At 35.3% G+C, this 16,036-nt stretch overlaps 2 protein-coding genes across 2 annotated transcripts; one reads left to right on the forward strand and one right to left on the reverse strand.

Annotated features, from left to right (window-relative positions):
* The first annotated feature begins 2,205 nt into the window (after positions 1-2,205).
* ARI7 (IBR domain-containing protein) lies at positions 2,206-10,203 on the forward strand. The gene is made up of 15 exons (XM_011028086.1): positions 2,206-2,643; positions 4,478-4,602; positions 4,815-4,920; positions 5,027-5,112; positions 5,943-6,120; positions 6,678-6,782; positions 6,896-6,984; positions 7,182-7,289; positions 7,370-7,460; positions 7,581-7,670; positions 8,005-8,052; positions 8,182-8,253; positions 8,382-8,481; positions 8,728-8,854; positions 9,561-10,203. The coding sequence occupies exons 1-15, from the start codon at positions 2,440-2,442 to the stop codon at positions 9,739-9,741; spliced, it is 1,710 nt and encodes a 569-aa protein (XP_011026388.1). The 5' UTR covers positions 2,206-2,439; the 3' UTR covers positions 9,742-10,203.
* A 677-nt stretch (positions 10,204-10,880) lies between these two features.
* On the reverse strand, positions 10,881-14,632 carry CPK24 (calcium-dependent protein kinase 24). The gene is made up of 8 exons (XM_011028087.1): positions 13,079-14,632; positions 12,633-12,756; positions 12,398-12,541; positions 12,101-12,253; positions 11,899-12,014; positions 11,635-11,802; positions 11,292-11,525; positions 10,881-11,175 (listed from the first exon to the last, which is right to left on the reverse strand). Exons 1-8 carry the CDS (start codon positions 13,598-13,600, stop codon positions 11,032-11,034), a joined length of 1,605 nt encoding a protein of 534 aa, XP_011026389.1. The 5' UTR covers positions 13,601-14,632; the 3' UTR covers positions 10,881-11,031.
* Positions 14,633-16,036: the final 1,404 nt, after the last annotated feature.

A 16,036-nucleotide genomic window follows, 5' to 3' on the forward strand; every position in this document is an offset into this window, starting at 1 on the left:
GATTTTTTATTTTTTTATCAACTTAACAATAATATCAAATGGGCACTTAAACTTTGATGTTGATGCTGATATAGGAGATGTAAATCTCTTTATGGGAATGTTTAAAATCAGTTTTTTACTAAAATTGAATTTAGTTATAATATTTGATTTGAATTCAATAGATAAATAAATTTTAAGTTTAAATTATTATTTTTTATTTTGAGAACGCATTTATATTCAAGGTTGATGACTTTCGACGATGCATTTATATTCACATTTAAAATTATTGTTTTGGAAAAATATTAAATTTTAGTTTTACTAAAACTAAGATTTTAAGTGTATTGAGTTTTCAAATATTTTAAACATAATTATCAAATATCTATCTTTTAATCAACTTGTTTTTTGTTTTTATTTTTTATCAACTTAATAATATTATCAAACATGCACTTCAACTTTGATGTTGATATAGGAAATGAAAATCTCTTTAACGGATTATTTAAAACTAGTTTTCTATTGTAATTGAACTCAATTCCAGTGTTTGATTTGAATTCAATGGATAAATAAGTTGGACTCATATATCTATAAGAGATAAAACTCAATTTATTTTGGTTTTTGCATTATCCTCACTACCTTCACTTTATTTCTTCATAAATCTTAGAAAAACATAGGGCTAAAATGATATTTTGAGAAAATTATTATAAATTTCTTCCTTTTGAGATTATAAATAAGAGAAGTTGGCATTTGATTTATTTTTGTAATATTTTTAGATATTAAATTTCATTTTAAATTCAATTCTTAATACTTGAAAAAATTTTTCAAACACTAGATTTGATTGAGACCTCTTAATTGAATTTAATTCAGAGAATCCCAATCCTGGTGCATGTGCGTGTAAGTTTTAAAGTCCCAATACTAACTACTAGATATATAATCTAGCATGATCGATTTATTTATACACTTATTTCTAAAAAAAATCACCATGAATCAGTAGTTTAATTGCTTATTTGTTCATGTCAGGAGGTTTTTCTACTTTAAAGTAATCAAACTCGGGTTATTCATCCATGAAAGGAGGAAATATAACCTCTCACCTTCCATTTTTCTCAAATGCACCATGGATGCTTCATCACCAACCTCTTCTCCCCACCAATGATATTGATTCAAGGCCCATGAGGCTGAAGAAGGATGCTTCATCTGATGAACAATTGACACAGAGTTCAAAACCCACTGGGCTTTGTACTTTGCTACAAAACAACCTTTAGTAAAATTGTAAATTTATCTATTTATTTTAACAAATGTATGTACATGACTATATTCCCTAGTAAATAAAGAATTTTTCTCCTAAATGTCACAGGATTGATGTTCTCTCGTACATTTTGAACCGCTATTAACAATATTTTCTTCTATATCGATCTCGTATTGTTTTGTTCATCATTTTCTGGTTTTCTTGCAGAAACATTTGCATCTGTCCAAAGAACTAAACTCTTTTAAGCAGAAGTAGCTGAGAACTTGGGAAATCATACTTCTCTCCGACTATATGCCATAGAGAAAACCATTCCTTTCCATATAAATCTGTTATGTTGTGATCACCATTGATATACTACTATTTGGTGAACGTGCTCATTGGTGTTTTGGCTTTGGCTTTGGCCATGCAATAAGAATAAAATCTTTGTGGATAAGCATACACAATGATGGCCTCGTTGAATTTAGTTTAGGAGTGTATTTTGAATTCTGGATCAATTTAGGAGGCAGAATATGGATGGCAAATTCTGGATCAATTTACTATTTCAATAGTAATTGAGGTTTGGTGCCCCTTTGATTTTTCCAAAGCCGAAGAAAGGCTCTTCCGTGGCCTTTTTGGATTCTACTCTTGATGCAGTCAAAGAAAGTTACCCATGTAGATGTGATCAAAATGATCAGCTCTGATAAATTCTAACCAGTGCTATGGTGCTCCCTAGACTCGGGAAACACTGCTCGCACAGCTAAACTAGAGAGAAACTAGCTACTTGGATCGTGTTTCGTTGTCGGTTGAATAAAAAACTAGGTTGATCAGCAATTCAAGTTAATTTAGATTAAATCTAGTTGATTTGTTTTTTATTAATTTCAAAACAAGATTGTTTTGATTTTGATTGTTATTTTTATAGCATAACCTCAGTTTACTTATTTTGACCCGCCGTAAATGGTGCTTTAACAGCTCTGAAAAAAACACTATTCATCAATGCAAATTTTATTTCCCATTTATGACAATCACGCCACTTTTGCTTCCAGTTAAAAGTCACCTAACTCCATAATCCACATTCATACCTACTCATTACTCCACGTCTTCTTCTCTTCTTCTTCTTCTCTCCATAATTTAATTTCATAATTTAATAGAACAAATTTATTTTATTAATTTATCAGATTTAATCCTCTCCGTTTCTCTTCTCTGATCCCTCAAAATCCCAAGACTTTTTGGGGTCTGTAGGGATGGATTCGGAGGATGATATGATGGACGCGAACGATGTCGAATCAGTTGATGATGGTTTCTTTAGTGGTGGAATGGAAGGTGATGATTACAGTGATGGTGATTATTATGATAATGATGATGTTGATGATGATGATGATGGTCCTGACTATGATTTCATGGCTGAAGCTGTTGATGATACCGATGACTTGTCCTTCCGCTTTCAGGCAATCTTTGAATTTTGATTTTGGTGATTTTAGAGATAAAGTTTACTGCTTTGATTGAATTGCGGTGATGGGTTTTGTGGTTAAGATAACTAGGTGGTGAATAAGGAGCAATAAGCGATTGCTTTTTTTTTTTTGGGGATTTTAAGTGTTAAAGTTTATTGCTTTGGCGGAGTTGAGGTGATGTGTAGGTTTGGTAAAGATAATTTGGTGGGAATTAAGGAGTGATTATGGGATTAGCTGTTAATTTTGAGGATTTTAAGTGTGGGTTTTTTGTGCTGAAGTTAATTGCTTTATAGTACTTAAGATGACGCATAGGTTTAGGTAGGATAATTTTGTGGGATCAAGAGATAAATACTGGATCAGTTGTTTTTTCGGGGACTCTGGGTATTTAGGTTGTGATAGTGGAGGGATGCTGCAGTTGAGGATAGCTTAGGCTGTGTTGTCATGTTGCTTTGCTCAGGGTCTGTTTGATTGAAGAGGAAATTTGAGGGAAATATAGGGAATGAGTGAATGAAGGGATTTGCATGCGCGGCGTGATAGAAAAATTGGTTGGTTGATGAGAGGATAAAGAACTTAGTTAGTTAAATTAGCTGAGTTTTGATTATTATGAGGATAGTATGAATATTTGATAAATAATTTCGCTTCATGATTTTGGGTTATAATAGGAGAAACTTGCACCTAGCCAAAGCTAGTATTTAGGACTTGAGAAATGAATAAATTTGAGGCATCTTTTTGCTTAAATTTCACGGAAGAGATGCGGAAGATGAACCGGTGAACTGTGAATTGGACACAACTTATTAGCTCTGGTGATTAAGTATGAATAGTGAACTCAGTCTGCTTGAGCCACGTTGTGGTTTTTCGTTTGGTTGCAATTTCCTACTTTACTAATATTGATTTAGGTGTAGGAGGCCATCTTTAGATGTGCATCTGTTTTCTGGCTAATTTAAAAATGGGAAGAAAGTTGTGATTTGGTCTTAAGTAACAATTTGGTTTTGGAATCGTAAATGAATGAGCTTAACTGATTCCAAATGTTGTATTAAGCGCTGGGATATTTCTCTTTGTGTTTCATTTTCTCCTCCTTTTGTTCTCTTCTTTTATTGCTTTTCCTCACTAAAGAAACAGAGAATTTGGTTATTGTTTTCCTTTCCCCCAAATTTGTGTGAAATGAATATGGTTTTAAATTAATTTCTATAATGTTACACATGTCTTGATCTTGTAGTTATGCTTCCATTTTTTAATTTTTTTTTTCACCGACCAACATAGCTTAACCATAGAGAGTTACCAAGGATATTGATTTAACTAGCCAGGCTTTATTTTTCATAATGTAATGAGGGACTATGCTTTTTAGGTATTGGAGATGGTAGCCTGTCCATTTCAGTATGGTTGTTTTTGGTAAGGGTTTCTTGAGACTTCCCCCAAGTATTTTGTGTTGTTTGTGATATCCTGATATCCTAGAGGGTTCAGTTGCTTCTATTCCCTGTTTTGAAACTGCTATGAATGGCTTCATTAGGATCCAAACTCGTGTATGTTAACTGCAGTTCTAGACTTAAAAGTCTTGGCACTTTTAAAAATCTTGATCTTTGCAAATTAATTCTGTTACCATTGATTGAATTTCCTTGATTTACACAATATTCTTGGCAACTGAACTGTAACACACTGTGTATCTAAATCTGTTGATCCAGGGAAAAAAAAAGTTCTTTAGGGGTTTTGAAATATCAATCCCTAAAGTTCAAAAGTTAAAATTGTTGCTTGTTTCTAATAGCTCTTGGTTTTGATTTTTCTTTATTTCTTTATTTACTCGCTTCTAATATTTTGAATATGTTTTCTGTTTCAGCAAAGTTATACAGTCTTGAAGGAAGAAGATATACTCAATCGTCAAGAAGATGATGTAACAAAAGTGTCTACTGTCCTTTCCATAACAAGAGTTGCGGCAAGTATCTTACTCCGGCATTATAATTGGTAAGTTAGCAGACCTTTTCTTGTTTGTCTGTTTTTATGGTTAGCTTGTAAGGGTGTAGACAGCACATGTGAACTATTGTTTATGAGTAACCAGTGAATTACCTGTGGAAAATAATTATGGAAACTTCTGCATATTGCATCATCATATGAAAATGCTGCACCATAGAATCACTTCTTTTATCGTGGTGTCCTTATGAAATTCAGCATTGCAGGAGTGTTAGCAAAGTGCATGATGCATGGTTTGCTGATGAAGATGCTGTCCGGAAATCTGTTGGCTTGCTAGACAAGCAAGTAGTTCAGTTTTCTAATGCTCGAGAAGTAAGTGCTCTAGCTATATGAATTTGTGTGTTGAATTGATTTCTACAGCTTTGTTGTTGCTACTGTTTGTGTGTCTGTTACTTACAGTGGTTGCTTTTATGGCCAGCTTACTTGTGGAATTTGTTTTGAATCCATTCCATGTGATAAGATTATTTCTGTTGCTTGTGGCCATCCTTTCTGTAATACATGCTGGGCAGGGAAATTTCTTTCCTTTTTTTTGGGGATGGTGAAGCTTCATGCTGAGATTTAAATTTCCGTTATGGATGAACTTCATCTGTGATTTTCAAAGCTTTTGCATGGACTCCTTTCTTATGCTTTGTTCCAACAGTACATGCTTTGAAGTTTTGCTGGATTTAACACTAAATTTTGAATTGAGGAAATGGTGATCCTCCCCTTAATTAAATTTGTTGAGGAATTTAATGTACTTTCACCCTGTTAAATGATAGGACGTCTCTGAAGTTCAATTTCAAAAGCCTAAAGAGTGGAGATGTTTGATTGATTATAATTGGAAAAAGAAGAGCTGTAAAATTATGAACTCAATTTCTCTCTTGTTAACACTCCAGTTTTGCAATATTGGAATATTTTACAATCTAGAGGCACGGGTTATGGAAAATCCTCCAATCTCCTCCTGTTCTTTCTTTTCATCTTATAAAAATAATCCCGACACAAAATTGAAGGGTTCATTTCTCCATGTTGCTCCCTGTTTTCCCATTGAAGAACTATGTAAATACTTTGGGCTTGTTATGTTTGGATTTGTTGTCTATTATCATGTACTTTGTACGATGTATATCTGTCTGCAATTCTTGTCCTTCTGTTTCTCCTTCAATATGTTATGACTTTGTAAGAAAAGAACTTGCTTTGCTAGCAGCAAGTTTTGCACATATCTTGTTTATTACTCTGTCTGCTGGAACATGTGTGCAATTGATAAACTTGAACATTTCATTGCTATTTTGATTAGTTTTTGCTTTTTCCTTGCCTTCCAATTATTCCCTATTGATTTTTTGCTATCTTTTGCTCACCGTGGCAGGTTACATTAGCACAACCATTAATGATGGTCCTGGATGTTTGATGCTAAGATGCCCTGATCCATCTTGTCCAGCTGCTGTCGATCAAGACATGATCAATTTGTTAGCCCCTGATGAAGATAAGGAGAAATACTCTCGGTACCTCCTTAGGTCCTATATTGAAGACAACAAAAAGGTGTGCCCATGATATGGAACCTCGATATCTTGTTTCTGTATTTGTTATAATTCTCTGTTTGAAGTTTTCACTTACAGTGAGTTGGGTCATCCCTTCTTCCACCAAATATCAGGAGTCAAATTTGGTGAAAATTACAATACATTACTGTACAATTCATTCTGCCCCCCATTCCCCGTTCATGAGTTGCCTCTTATTCTGACCACCTCTATGGTGCTGTGCGGTCTGTGCAATCGTTTGGTGTATTTGGTTAGAGAGGGATCCTAGGATTTCCAAGGATCAGTTTATGTCTGCACAGTTGATGTGGGGCAGAATAGTGTTTCTTACTTCATTATAGTCATGCTTCAGGCTCTTTTAGAGGTGTTTCTGTAGCTGGCTTTCAGCAAGATTGGGATGCTTTATTATCATAGTTTTGTTACCCATTTCTTGGTTTGGAGGACAGCGTATTCTCCCAACTGTTTCTGCATGCTTCTTCTTTTCATTAATAAAATCTTCTGTGATCTAGGAAAAAAATTATTCTAACCCCCTATCCTTCTCTCTATCTTTTTGATTACTTTCAGACCAAGTGGTGTCCTGCTCCAGGATGCGAGTATGCGATTGATTTTGCTGCTGGTAGTGGAAGTTTTGATGTTTCCTGCCTATGCTCACATAGCTTTTGCTGGAATGTGAGCATACTCTTCATGTTGATAGTGTCACTGTATTAGATTCCGTAGAAATTAAGATTCTGTAGAAATTAACTGTCGTGTAGTGATTTGTAATTGCCTTTGGATAATTGCAGTGTGCAGAGGAAGCTCATCGTCCAGTGGACTGTGGAATGGTGACAAAGTGGATTTTGAAGAACAGCGCTGAGTCTGAAAACATGAATTGGTAGAAAATTTCTATATGCATCAAAAACTATATATTGTGATTATGCCATGATAGACACTTATTTGCTCCCTGTGTTGATAACGGCAATAAATGACAACACACACACACGTGCAGAGCTGTAAGAAGATGATGTATAAATAATGGCTACATTAATAACAGGTGCTGCTTTATGCTGATTTTATATTTGATCAACTCAGGATACTTGCTAATTCCAAACCTTGTCCAAAATGCAAGCGACCGATTGAAAAAAACCAAGGGTGCATGCATATAACATGCACCCCACCTTGCAAATTTGAATTTTGTTGGTAAGTTCTGAATTTTGTTGCATCTTTGAAAATTGATTATCCTCTGGATGAAGTTGTCTAACCTCAATGGGTAAATGCAGGCTGTGCCTTGGTGCATGGTCGGATCATGGTGAGAGGACAGGTGGTTTCTATGCTTGTAACAGATATGAGGCAGCCAAGCAAGAGGGAGCAGTAAGTGTGCTAATATCGTCAGTTATATTAGATCTACCTAATGTACTGTGGTAATTCTTTGAAATGGTGGTAAGATAGCTGTTTCTCTTATGTATCTGAAATTCATATTATTGCTTGTAGTATGATGAGTCAGAGAGGAGGCGAGAAATGGCAAAAAATTCTTTGGAGAGATACACCCATTATTATGAACGATGGGCAAGCAATCAGTTGGTATGCTAAAGTTTTGCTAACTTATTGCTATTTATGTCAAGTTACAGCTTATTTATTATGTATTTATTTTCCCATGTTAAAGTTTCTGCTCATTTCTATGATAGGTTTCTGGTGCTGTAACTGTTAATTTGCTTTCTTTATGGCTGATCGTGTTAATTTCCCTACTTTCTGTTGGTGCTTAAATGTTTATTTGGCTGCACTGCACTTCATTAATTTTTTTGTTTGAATGTTTCGGATTTCTTTAAAGTTAAATTTCTTAATTTTTTCGGTTTCCTTGCAAGTTTTGGATGTTCTTTGCCTGCACTGAGTTAATTGTTATGTGTTTATGTGGCAGTCAAGGCAAAAAGCTCTTGTAGATTTACATCAAATGCAGACTGTACATGTATGTATCTTGTTCATACCATTTCTTATACTTGTGCGCATTTTGTATTGTCAAATGTTCTGAATCTTTTAGCTACCCGCTGAAAGATACCAGAGTTCCTATAACTTCATGATTTCTTGAATTTTCCAGCTTGAGAAGCTTAGTGACATCCATTGCACGCCCGAGTCTCAGCTGAAGTTCATAACAGAAGCCTGGCTTCAGGTGAGGTGTCATTAGAGTTTTGCTTATGTTGTGGGAGGAGGTATTTTCTTTTTTGGGAGGTGGTGGGGTTATTGGAATAAAGGGTAATAAATAAACCTATATTATATTTTGTCTTTCTGTACTTGTAGATAGTTGAATGCAGGCGAGTTCTGAAATGGACCTATGCGTATGGGTTTTATCTACATGAGCATGAGCATGCCAAGAGACAGTTTTTTGAGTACTTGCAAGGTATGCATATGATAAATTATTTACTGAGTGACTGTATGAGACTGGTTGCGACTTGCTTGCCTAACAGCATACACCCCTTCCTATAAGAGAGCTGGGGTGGGGTGTGTGTTTTGTGGGTCCAACTTGAGTTTGTGATTATTCAAACCAAGCGAGGATAAAAAAATGAGAGAAAGTACTGCATTGGGTTTGTCTGTTGGTTCTTTATGGGCACCATTGTTAATAGAATAATCTTATCATTCTGTGCAGGTGAGGCTGAGTCTGGTTTGGAAAGGCTTCATCAATGTGCAGAGAAGGAATTACAACAGTTTCTTGCTGCCGATGGCCCATCAAAGGAATTTGATGAGTTCCGGACAAAGTTAGCTGGGCTGACCAGGTATTGCAGCAAATTATTTGTTAACATGTAATTTATATCTGTGGTGCAAAGGATATAGGTTTAGCCGTTTAGGGGTAAATTGTTTTGTCCCATGGGACATTCTCTATCCTTTCTGTGAGAAGATAAACTTTGCTGCATATGCCTTCGTTATGCTTAAGCTGTTCTGGCCGCAAAACATCAACTGCATGGCTAGAAGGCTCACGGAAGGGGATAATTGACAGTTGTTTAGACTTCACTTTTAGAATTTCCATGTGTACATGCGTAATTGATATATGGACTTTTTTGTCCAAAAATTCTATAACATCTAACTACTTTTTGTGCAATAAAATATGGATTTAATCCGTGAAATTGTTTCCAGTGCTGCAGGTTGCCATTGGCAACTTAATGTGCCTTTTTTATCCACGGATTTGGGGATGTGTAATTCGGAGAGTAATTCTTGTATGCATCTGAAATAGCTTGAGAAAGTAAAATGATTGTAAACTAAGTGCGTCCATGTATGATGAGTTCCATCGCCTAAGTAGGCAGCAGCACTTGTGCTTTATATTGCCTCCTGGCCGATAGCTTTGTTAAATGTCATTATGCACAGTAAAGATTTATCTCCTTTTTTAAAAAATTTTTTGTTGAATTATATGTTTGTTTAAGCATTGAGGTATAGCTGCAATTATACTACTAGCATTAAAGCCTCTCTTTATACACCTTGCATCAGTGTGACGAAAAATTATTTTGAGAACCTGGTCAGAGCATTAGAGAATGGCCTAGCAGATGTGGACTCTCATGGTGCTTGTAGCAAGACCACGAGCTCAAAAAATGCCAGTGTCAGCAAAGGGAAAGGTGGCAAGGGAAAGGGTGGTAAAACTGGTGGTTCCAGCAAAAATGGAGATGATTAATATTCCAGTTCCAGTTCCAGTTCCAAGCTGCTTCCACATGCTGGGTATGCTGCCACTGCCATTTAAACTTTCTAAACCCATGTCTGTGGACATTGGCACTCTTGGAATGAGTACCCTCCAAGCAAGTTAAAAGAATGGGAATTGCGGTGGATTCTTTCCATTTATGGTTTGATGGCTCATGCTTTCCAGAGGATTGGAAGAATTACAAAAAGCTTCTGATTGGAATCCTTGTGTTTTTTAGTCAAGCGCCATGTTTGGTGTCCTGTATATAGTTATCTATCTTTGTCTATTAGCATATAGACCCTGCAACTTGCTTTTGTTGCTGTTAATTATATATATATAAGAAATGTTCTTCATCTGTGAATGCAAATTAACTCATCTGTGAAAAGAAAAACTGAAGCTTCAGTGGTATTTTGCGTTGGTTTAACTTCCAAATTGATGTTGTTGAGCAATGTGGGTTCTCGCTAGCGCCCAGTTCTATTTCAGTTATTAGCAACCCTCTGATTCTGTGCAAATACGAACCGAATTCGTCAATGAATAAAATCCAAGAAACAAGTTCAGCTATAATTCTGTCTTATGGTGATCATGTCTATCCGGCAGCCATGAATTTCGAAAGCATGGCTACTTGTAGACAAGTGACAGGCAGTTCGGCTGTTTGTGAGGTATTTAGTGCGTGTTTGCCTGCTTTTGTGGATCTTAACTGGCTACAATTTCATGGGTCACTGTAAGATCAGAAACTGTTACATGGTGATCCGTTTGGAGATTGACAGGCTTTACAGATGCTTTTAGACGATCAAGGAAAACAAAAATCTGCCCTAAACATTTAAGCTAGCCGAATATTTCTTTAGGTATGCATCTTGTTTGGCACTTCCGTCGGTTTATTTCAGCCGTCGGTCTTGCCAGGAGCAACTTGCGTCTCAGGTTTTTGATCATTTGTAATCCATTTTCATCAATGATATCCATAAAATTTGGAAGGTAGAAAACCCTTATTTGACTTGTTTGCAATCGTATGAAGAAGAAAAAACCTACTGCTCAAGAAAAGAAGGGGAAGACAGCTAATGTATATACCAGCCAAACAATTATAGCATACTGATTAGTGATTGTGCAAGATTCACGCTCATTTCTCCTCAGATTTTCAGAAACTACAAGCATTTTCAGCTCATGTTTAGGGCACCTCACAAGAATTTGTTTCAATGGCATGATTCATATTCATTTTTTCACTCAAGTTTTTATTGTTACTCAGGAAACAATGTACATTTTCTGCTCATGTTTAATGTACATCATGAGAATCTATTTCAATTGCTTCGATTCATTTTTGAGTAGGTTAACGCTAAGTGCTTTCATCATTGCTCTTGAATATTGACGAGAACCCATTTTCCAATCCAAGCCACTTTTCATCATTGCCTTAAATTCATTGTAACTGATTCGACCATCCTGAAAAACAAAAGAAAAAAAAGGGACAAAACCATTGTTAATCTAATAAAGAAAAGATTGTTACACTATCTAGATCATACAGGACATTCAAAGAAATGTGAGGACTCGTGAAGTACCTTATCTAGATCAACATCAACTATGATATCTTTGATCGCTTGCTCGTTGTTTGGACCTAGATCATCATTTGACATGGCTTCTCTCAGTTCGTCAAACTCTATAAATCCATTTTGGTCCTTGTCGAAGAATCTAAATGCTTGAGTGAGATGCTTATCACTGCCAATTCTTTTCAGGTGAACAGACACCGCCACGAACTCGTCGCAGCTTAACAAGCCATTTCCGTCAGCATCCGCCTTCATAAGACAGGAATTGAACAAAAGGAAAGTTGTTTTCGAATGTCATAATCTTTAAAGAGCATCAATTGAAAGAGAAAACACAACCAGAAGCAGGGTGATAACTCACAGCATCCATTAATAGCTTCACATCAGGATCAGGAACGGAGTGTCCGAACTTGTTTAAGCCGTCTTTCAGTTCTTGAAATGATAAGTCTCCATTGTGGTCTGTGTCCATCATATGGAACATTTGTTTGATTTTATCTACTTGCTCGTCCGGTAAGCTGTCTGCTACCACCTGAAAGAAGGATCGGTACAAGGATCAACGAGGAGCTTGATATTAGAAGAGATGATCGCTCCCCTGAGGCATTTAATGAATAAGGCAAAAACTTACTCTCAGAGCTTTCTTCTTAAACCTGTTCATCAAGGAAAATTGCTTAATCTTTGTTCTCACATTTTCTCCAAGAGAGATATTAGGGACATCACTTGCATTTTGTATCCATGGGTTTTCTTCGTATGACATGAAAGAAGAAGACTAATTAGTTTGTATTTCAAGCAATTTACTTCCAATTTTTGATGATTTAAAGGCTACTAACCAAGAACTTCTTCAACTGTTAATCGGTTGTAAGGATTTTGATCAAGCATCTTCTTCACTATGTCTTTTCCTTCTTCTGAAACTTTAGGCCAAGGATCCCTTGCGAAATCTATTTCACCGCGGACAATGGCGTGCGCAATCCCTTCCTCAGTTTCTGTAAGTCACAACCGAAATTCAACACTAAAAATTCATTCTAAGAGAAGGAAAGTTGCAAACTTCTTACATGAACTCAAGGGACACGGTTTCAGTCATTTCGACAGAAATACGAGGGTTGCGTTTTGATGATGATGAAGTTTACCTGCCCAAAATGGAGGGACTCCACAAAGCAAGATATAAAGGATAACACCTGTGCTCCACACATCAACTTCTGGTCCATAGTTTCTTCTCAAAATCTCTGGAGCCATGTAATATGGACTTCCAACAATTTCTCTGAAACGCTGACCTGCGGCAAACAGATTTCGCAATTCAAAAGTCGGAAAAGGTACCATACTGTAATGTAATGGTGGCATTGACAGACAATGTGGAAGATGTACCTGGTTCAAAGAATATGGAGAGGCCAAAATCAATTGCTTTTAACTGGGAGCATTCACTTGCATCTGCAAATAAGAAATTTTCTGGCTTTAGGTCCCGGTGTATCACTCCATGATCATGGCATACCTGCAAGGAGTATCAACATAGAAATGATTATTATCTTTGGGGAATTACTCCAAATCTCGCAAGAACATAGCTGTTTATTCCAAAGAATCTTGAATTCAAAACGTTCGATTTCGATTTATATCTCAATATTTGAAGCACTTTAGAATCATGATCATGATAATTTTTAAATGATCTGCAACATCTAAAATTATAGATGGAATGTATGAAACATTAAGGCCTTCAACCAATTTAACTAGACAAGGAAGAAACATTAACCTTGAAATCATGAACCATGTTTATCATTTCCATAATACATAATTTCGAATCCATATAACAACTATACCTTGACAATCTCCAAAATGGTCTTGGTAACCATTGCTGCGGCACGCTCGGAGTAATGCCCCTTAGAAACAATCCTATCAAAAAGCTCACCTCCCTCACAAAGTTCCATAACAAGATGGACAGCATCTCTATCCTCATATGCCTCCCTGAAGCTCACAATATTAGGATGTTTAGGCAAATGCCTCATGATCTCCACCTCTCTTCTAACATCCTCCACATCAATTTCTGACTTCAGTTTGGATTTAGATATGGTCTTGCATGCATATTTTTCACCTGTTTTGATATCAAAACATTGATACGTGACCCCAAATTCACCCCTTCCTAATTCTTTTCCAAATGTGTATTTTTCATGAATGTTGTGACCTGTAGGCTCCTTGATCACTGATGTTATGTGAAGAGCTCTTGGCGTTTGTACCACCGAATCGTTCTGATCCGGTGAGGGTAGAGGTTTACGGACATTGTGTGATGATCTCTTGGAAATGATATGACCTAGATTTGCAGGTGTGGAAACACAGCTTCCCATGGAATCACCTTGTTAGGGTTTTTCTCTCCTTTCTTTTATGTTTGTTACGTTAACATCATCCTAGCTATCGGAGGAGGAGGAGAGAAAGAGTCTTGGATAGAGAAATGGAATCCCTAACAAAGGAGCAGGAATGGGGGGAGGAAAGGACTAAATATGGCAAAAGTTGAAGATAAAAATTAGTTATTTTGGCTAATCATTACTTGGCTTATTCCTCCATTTTCCTAGGGTTCTTTTAGTGCCTTCTACGTGCTATTTTCTTTGACTAATGGCTAATGTTCGATGTCTTATCTCCTTTACAGTTCACCTTGATGAAGGTCTAGTGGAATATGCTCCATAAGCAGAAATTAACTTCCTCCATTCATGGCCACGCAATGAAAAGATGATGAAACCAATGAGCGCATGCAAGAGAGTTCACAATCACCATGAAAAGTCTCTAATTCAAAGAAGTTCTCTCCTTGTAACACAAGCATTAGAATAGCCAAGTTCGACTACATGCTAGCATAGAAAATTACATAAAAATTGTATATATGATATGCAAATTGTTACATACATATCCATACTCTTGCCATCTGCTCAACTTATGCCTACAGAATTCTTATATGATCATAAAGAGAGACCAGTCCTGAGGGACAGACAGAGAGAGAGATTCAGAGATCTTCCATTCCATTCCCTTTTCTTGCCAGTTCTTTGGCTACTACATGGTAGAATCAATCACTAACTGATGCCATTTTTTTGTGAGTGGTGGTGGAAATTAAGAAACAGTCTTGAGGCAGCCAAGATGCTGCACAATTGGTCCATGAGGACTCCAAAACTACCAAGAAAAGATACAGACACAAAAAGAGAAAGATTGCAAAAGAGAGGCACACCTCCTCTGTAAGACTTTCCACCACCATTATCTTTGGAGTGATTTGGAAATGAGAGAGGACGGAGGGAGGGGGTGTACGTTTATAAGAGAAAGATGGAAAAGGAGGTTCAATGTACATGTTGCTGGTAGAGAATGTCAAGCAAAGGCAGACAATTAGGGAGGGGATGTGACATATCTGGCTAGTGGGGGGGTTTCAGATTCACGTAGTGTTAAAATATTTGAGTAATTTATCAAGAAATTCATTGAATGTCCATGTAAGTGGGTCACGAGGGATTCTGTTTGCTCTGTGATGAAACCATTTTATTCCATGTTCATGCATCAATCATATTCAATGATGTTTGCTTCTGTTAGGGTTGCATGGAGGTTTTTGTTTCATCTAGGATTCGAAAATCAAATGACCGCTCAGTTTAGCATCCCGATTACTAGGTGATTAATTGGGTGGATTCAAGTTAATTATTTTATTTAAAGTATTGTTGTTTCAGGTTTTTTTTAATAAAAAAAACAGAGTTTAATTGGTTTCATCATATAAACTAAATCGTAAATTAAAGTTTAATAAATTTAATATTTTAAATGATTTAAAATAAAATCCAGTTTAGATTAAAGTTTGAGTTGCCAAGTAATTGAATTAACCTGGTAAGCAAGTAAACTTAATAATTTATAATTATACGTCAAGGGTCTATTTATTCTGCATAAAATATATTATAGGAAAATATTTTACAATTAACCTTTAAATTTAGTTTATTTTTTAGAATTTTTTTTCATAATTTTTTGTAAAATATTTTATAATTATTAATCTACTTATAATATCATCTGATTGAAATATTTTAATCGTTAATACCATTACTGTCATTTTCTTTTTCACAATCGTTAATTTAATACCATTACTGTCATTTTCTTTTTCATTATCATCATAATTACTCCACCATCATTATCATCATCTTATCACCACTATCACTTACATTTTATCATTATTATTATTATTATCATTATTTTGAGCTCCTCCATTATCACAATTAAAAAATATTTTATATTATATTTTAGTAAAAATATATTTTAATTTTGGAAAATATTTTATAATAAATTTTTTTAACTAACAATTAAAAAATATTTTATATTATATTTTATTAAAAATATTTTATAATAAATTTTTTTAACTATAATTTTTTTATTTATTTTATAAAATATTTTACGCAAAATAAACTAATGGAAATCAAACAAATTTTGCAAGAAAAGATTAGAGGGAAGCATGGGCCGTAGTGGTATAATCCGGTTGGGTCTAAAAGTTCTGGGCTAGGCATGGTTTAATTCAATATGCAAGCTTATTGGGCCTAGATTTTACATGCATATATCCTCCAAATACATATCATTAAATCATTTAATGGGTGATTTCATAAATATTTTAATTAATATTTATTTCATTAAACCAGAATACCCATCGAATCATAAGAAAATTATATTTTCAGATTTTCTTGAATTCCTAATTTGATTATTAACTAAATCATAATAAAAAATAACCCATTAAATCACAAAAACAATCATTTAATTTTATTTTTCTTTCAAGAATTTAACAT

The sequence above is a fragment of the Populus euphratica genome, unplaced genomic scaffold (genome assembly GCF_000495115.2).
Source record: "Populus euphratica unplaced genomic scaffold, PopEup_1.0 scaffold50.1, whole genome shotgun sequence".
Taxonomy (NCBI): domain Eukaryota; kingdom Viridiplantae; phylum Streptophyta; class Magnoliopsida; order Malpighiales; family Salicaceae; genus Populus; species Populus euphratica.

Bases quoted from the DNA above. Each gene is read 5' to 3' on its own strand.
- ARI7 (XM_011028086.1), top strand. From the start codon at position 2,440: ATGGATTCGGAGGATGATATGATGGACGCGAACGATGTCGAATCAGTT. The intron at 4,921-5,026 runs GTAAGTGCTCTA...TTTTATGGCCAG, and splicing joins AGTTTTCTAATGCTCGAGAA to CTTACTTGTGGAATTTGTTT. The intron at 7,461-7,580 runs GTAAGTGTGCTA...TATTGCTTGTAG, and splicing joins CAGCCAAGCAAGAGGGAGCA to TATGATGAGTCAGAGAGGAG.
- CPK24 (XM_011028087.1), bottom strand. From the start codon at position 13,600: ATGGGAAGCTGTGTTTCCACACCTGCAAATCTAGGTCATATCATTTCC. The intron at 12,542-12,632 runs GTACATCTTCCA...TGTTTGCCGCAG, and splicing joins CTCCATATTCTTTGAACCAG to GTCAGCGTTTCAGAGAAATT. The intron at 11,176-11,291 runs GTACTTCACGAG...TTTGTTTTTCAG, and splicing joins TTGATGTTGATCTAGATAAG to GATGGTCGAATCAGTTACAA.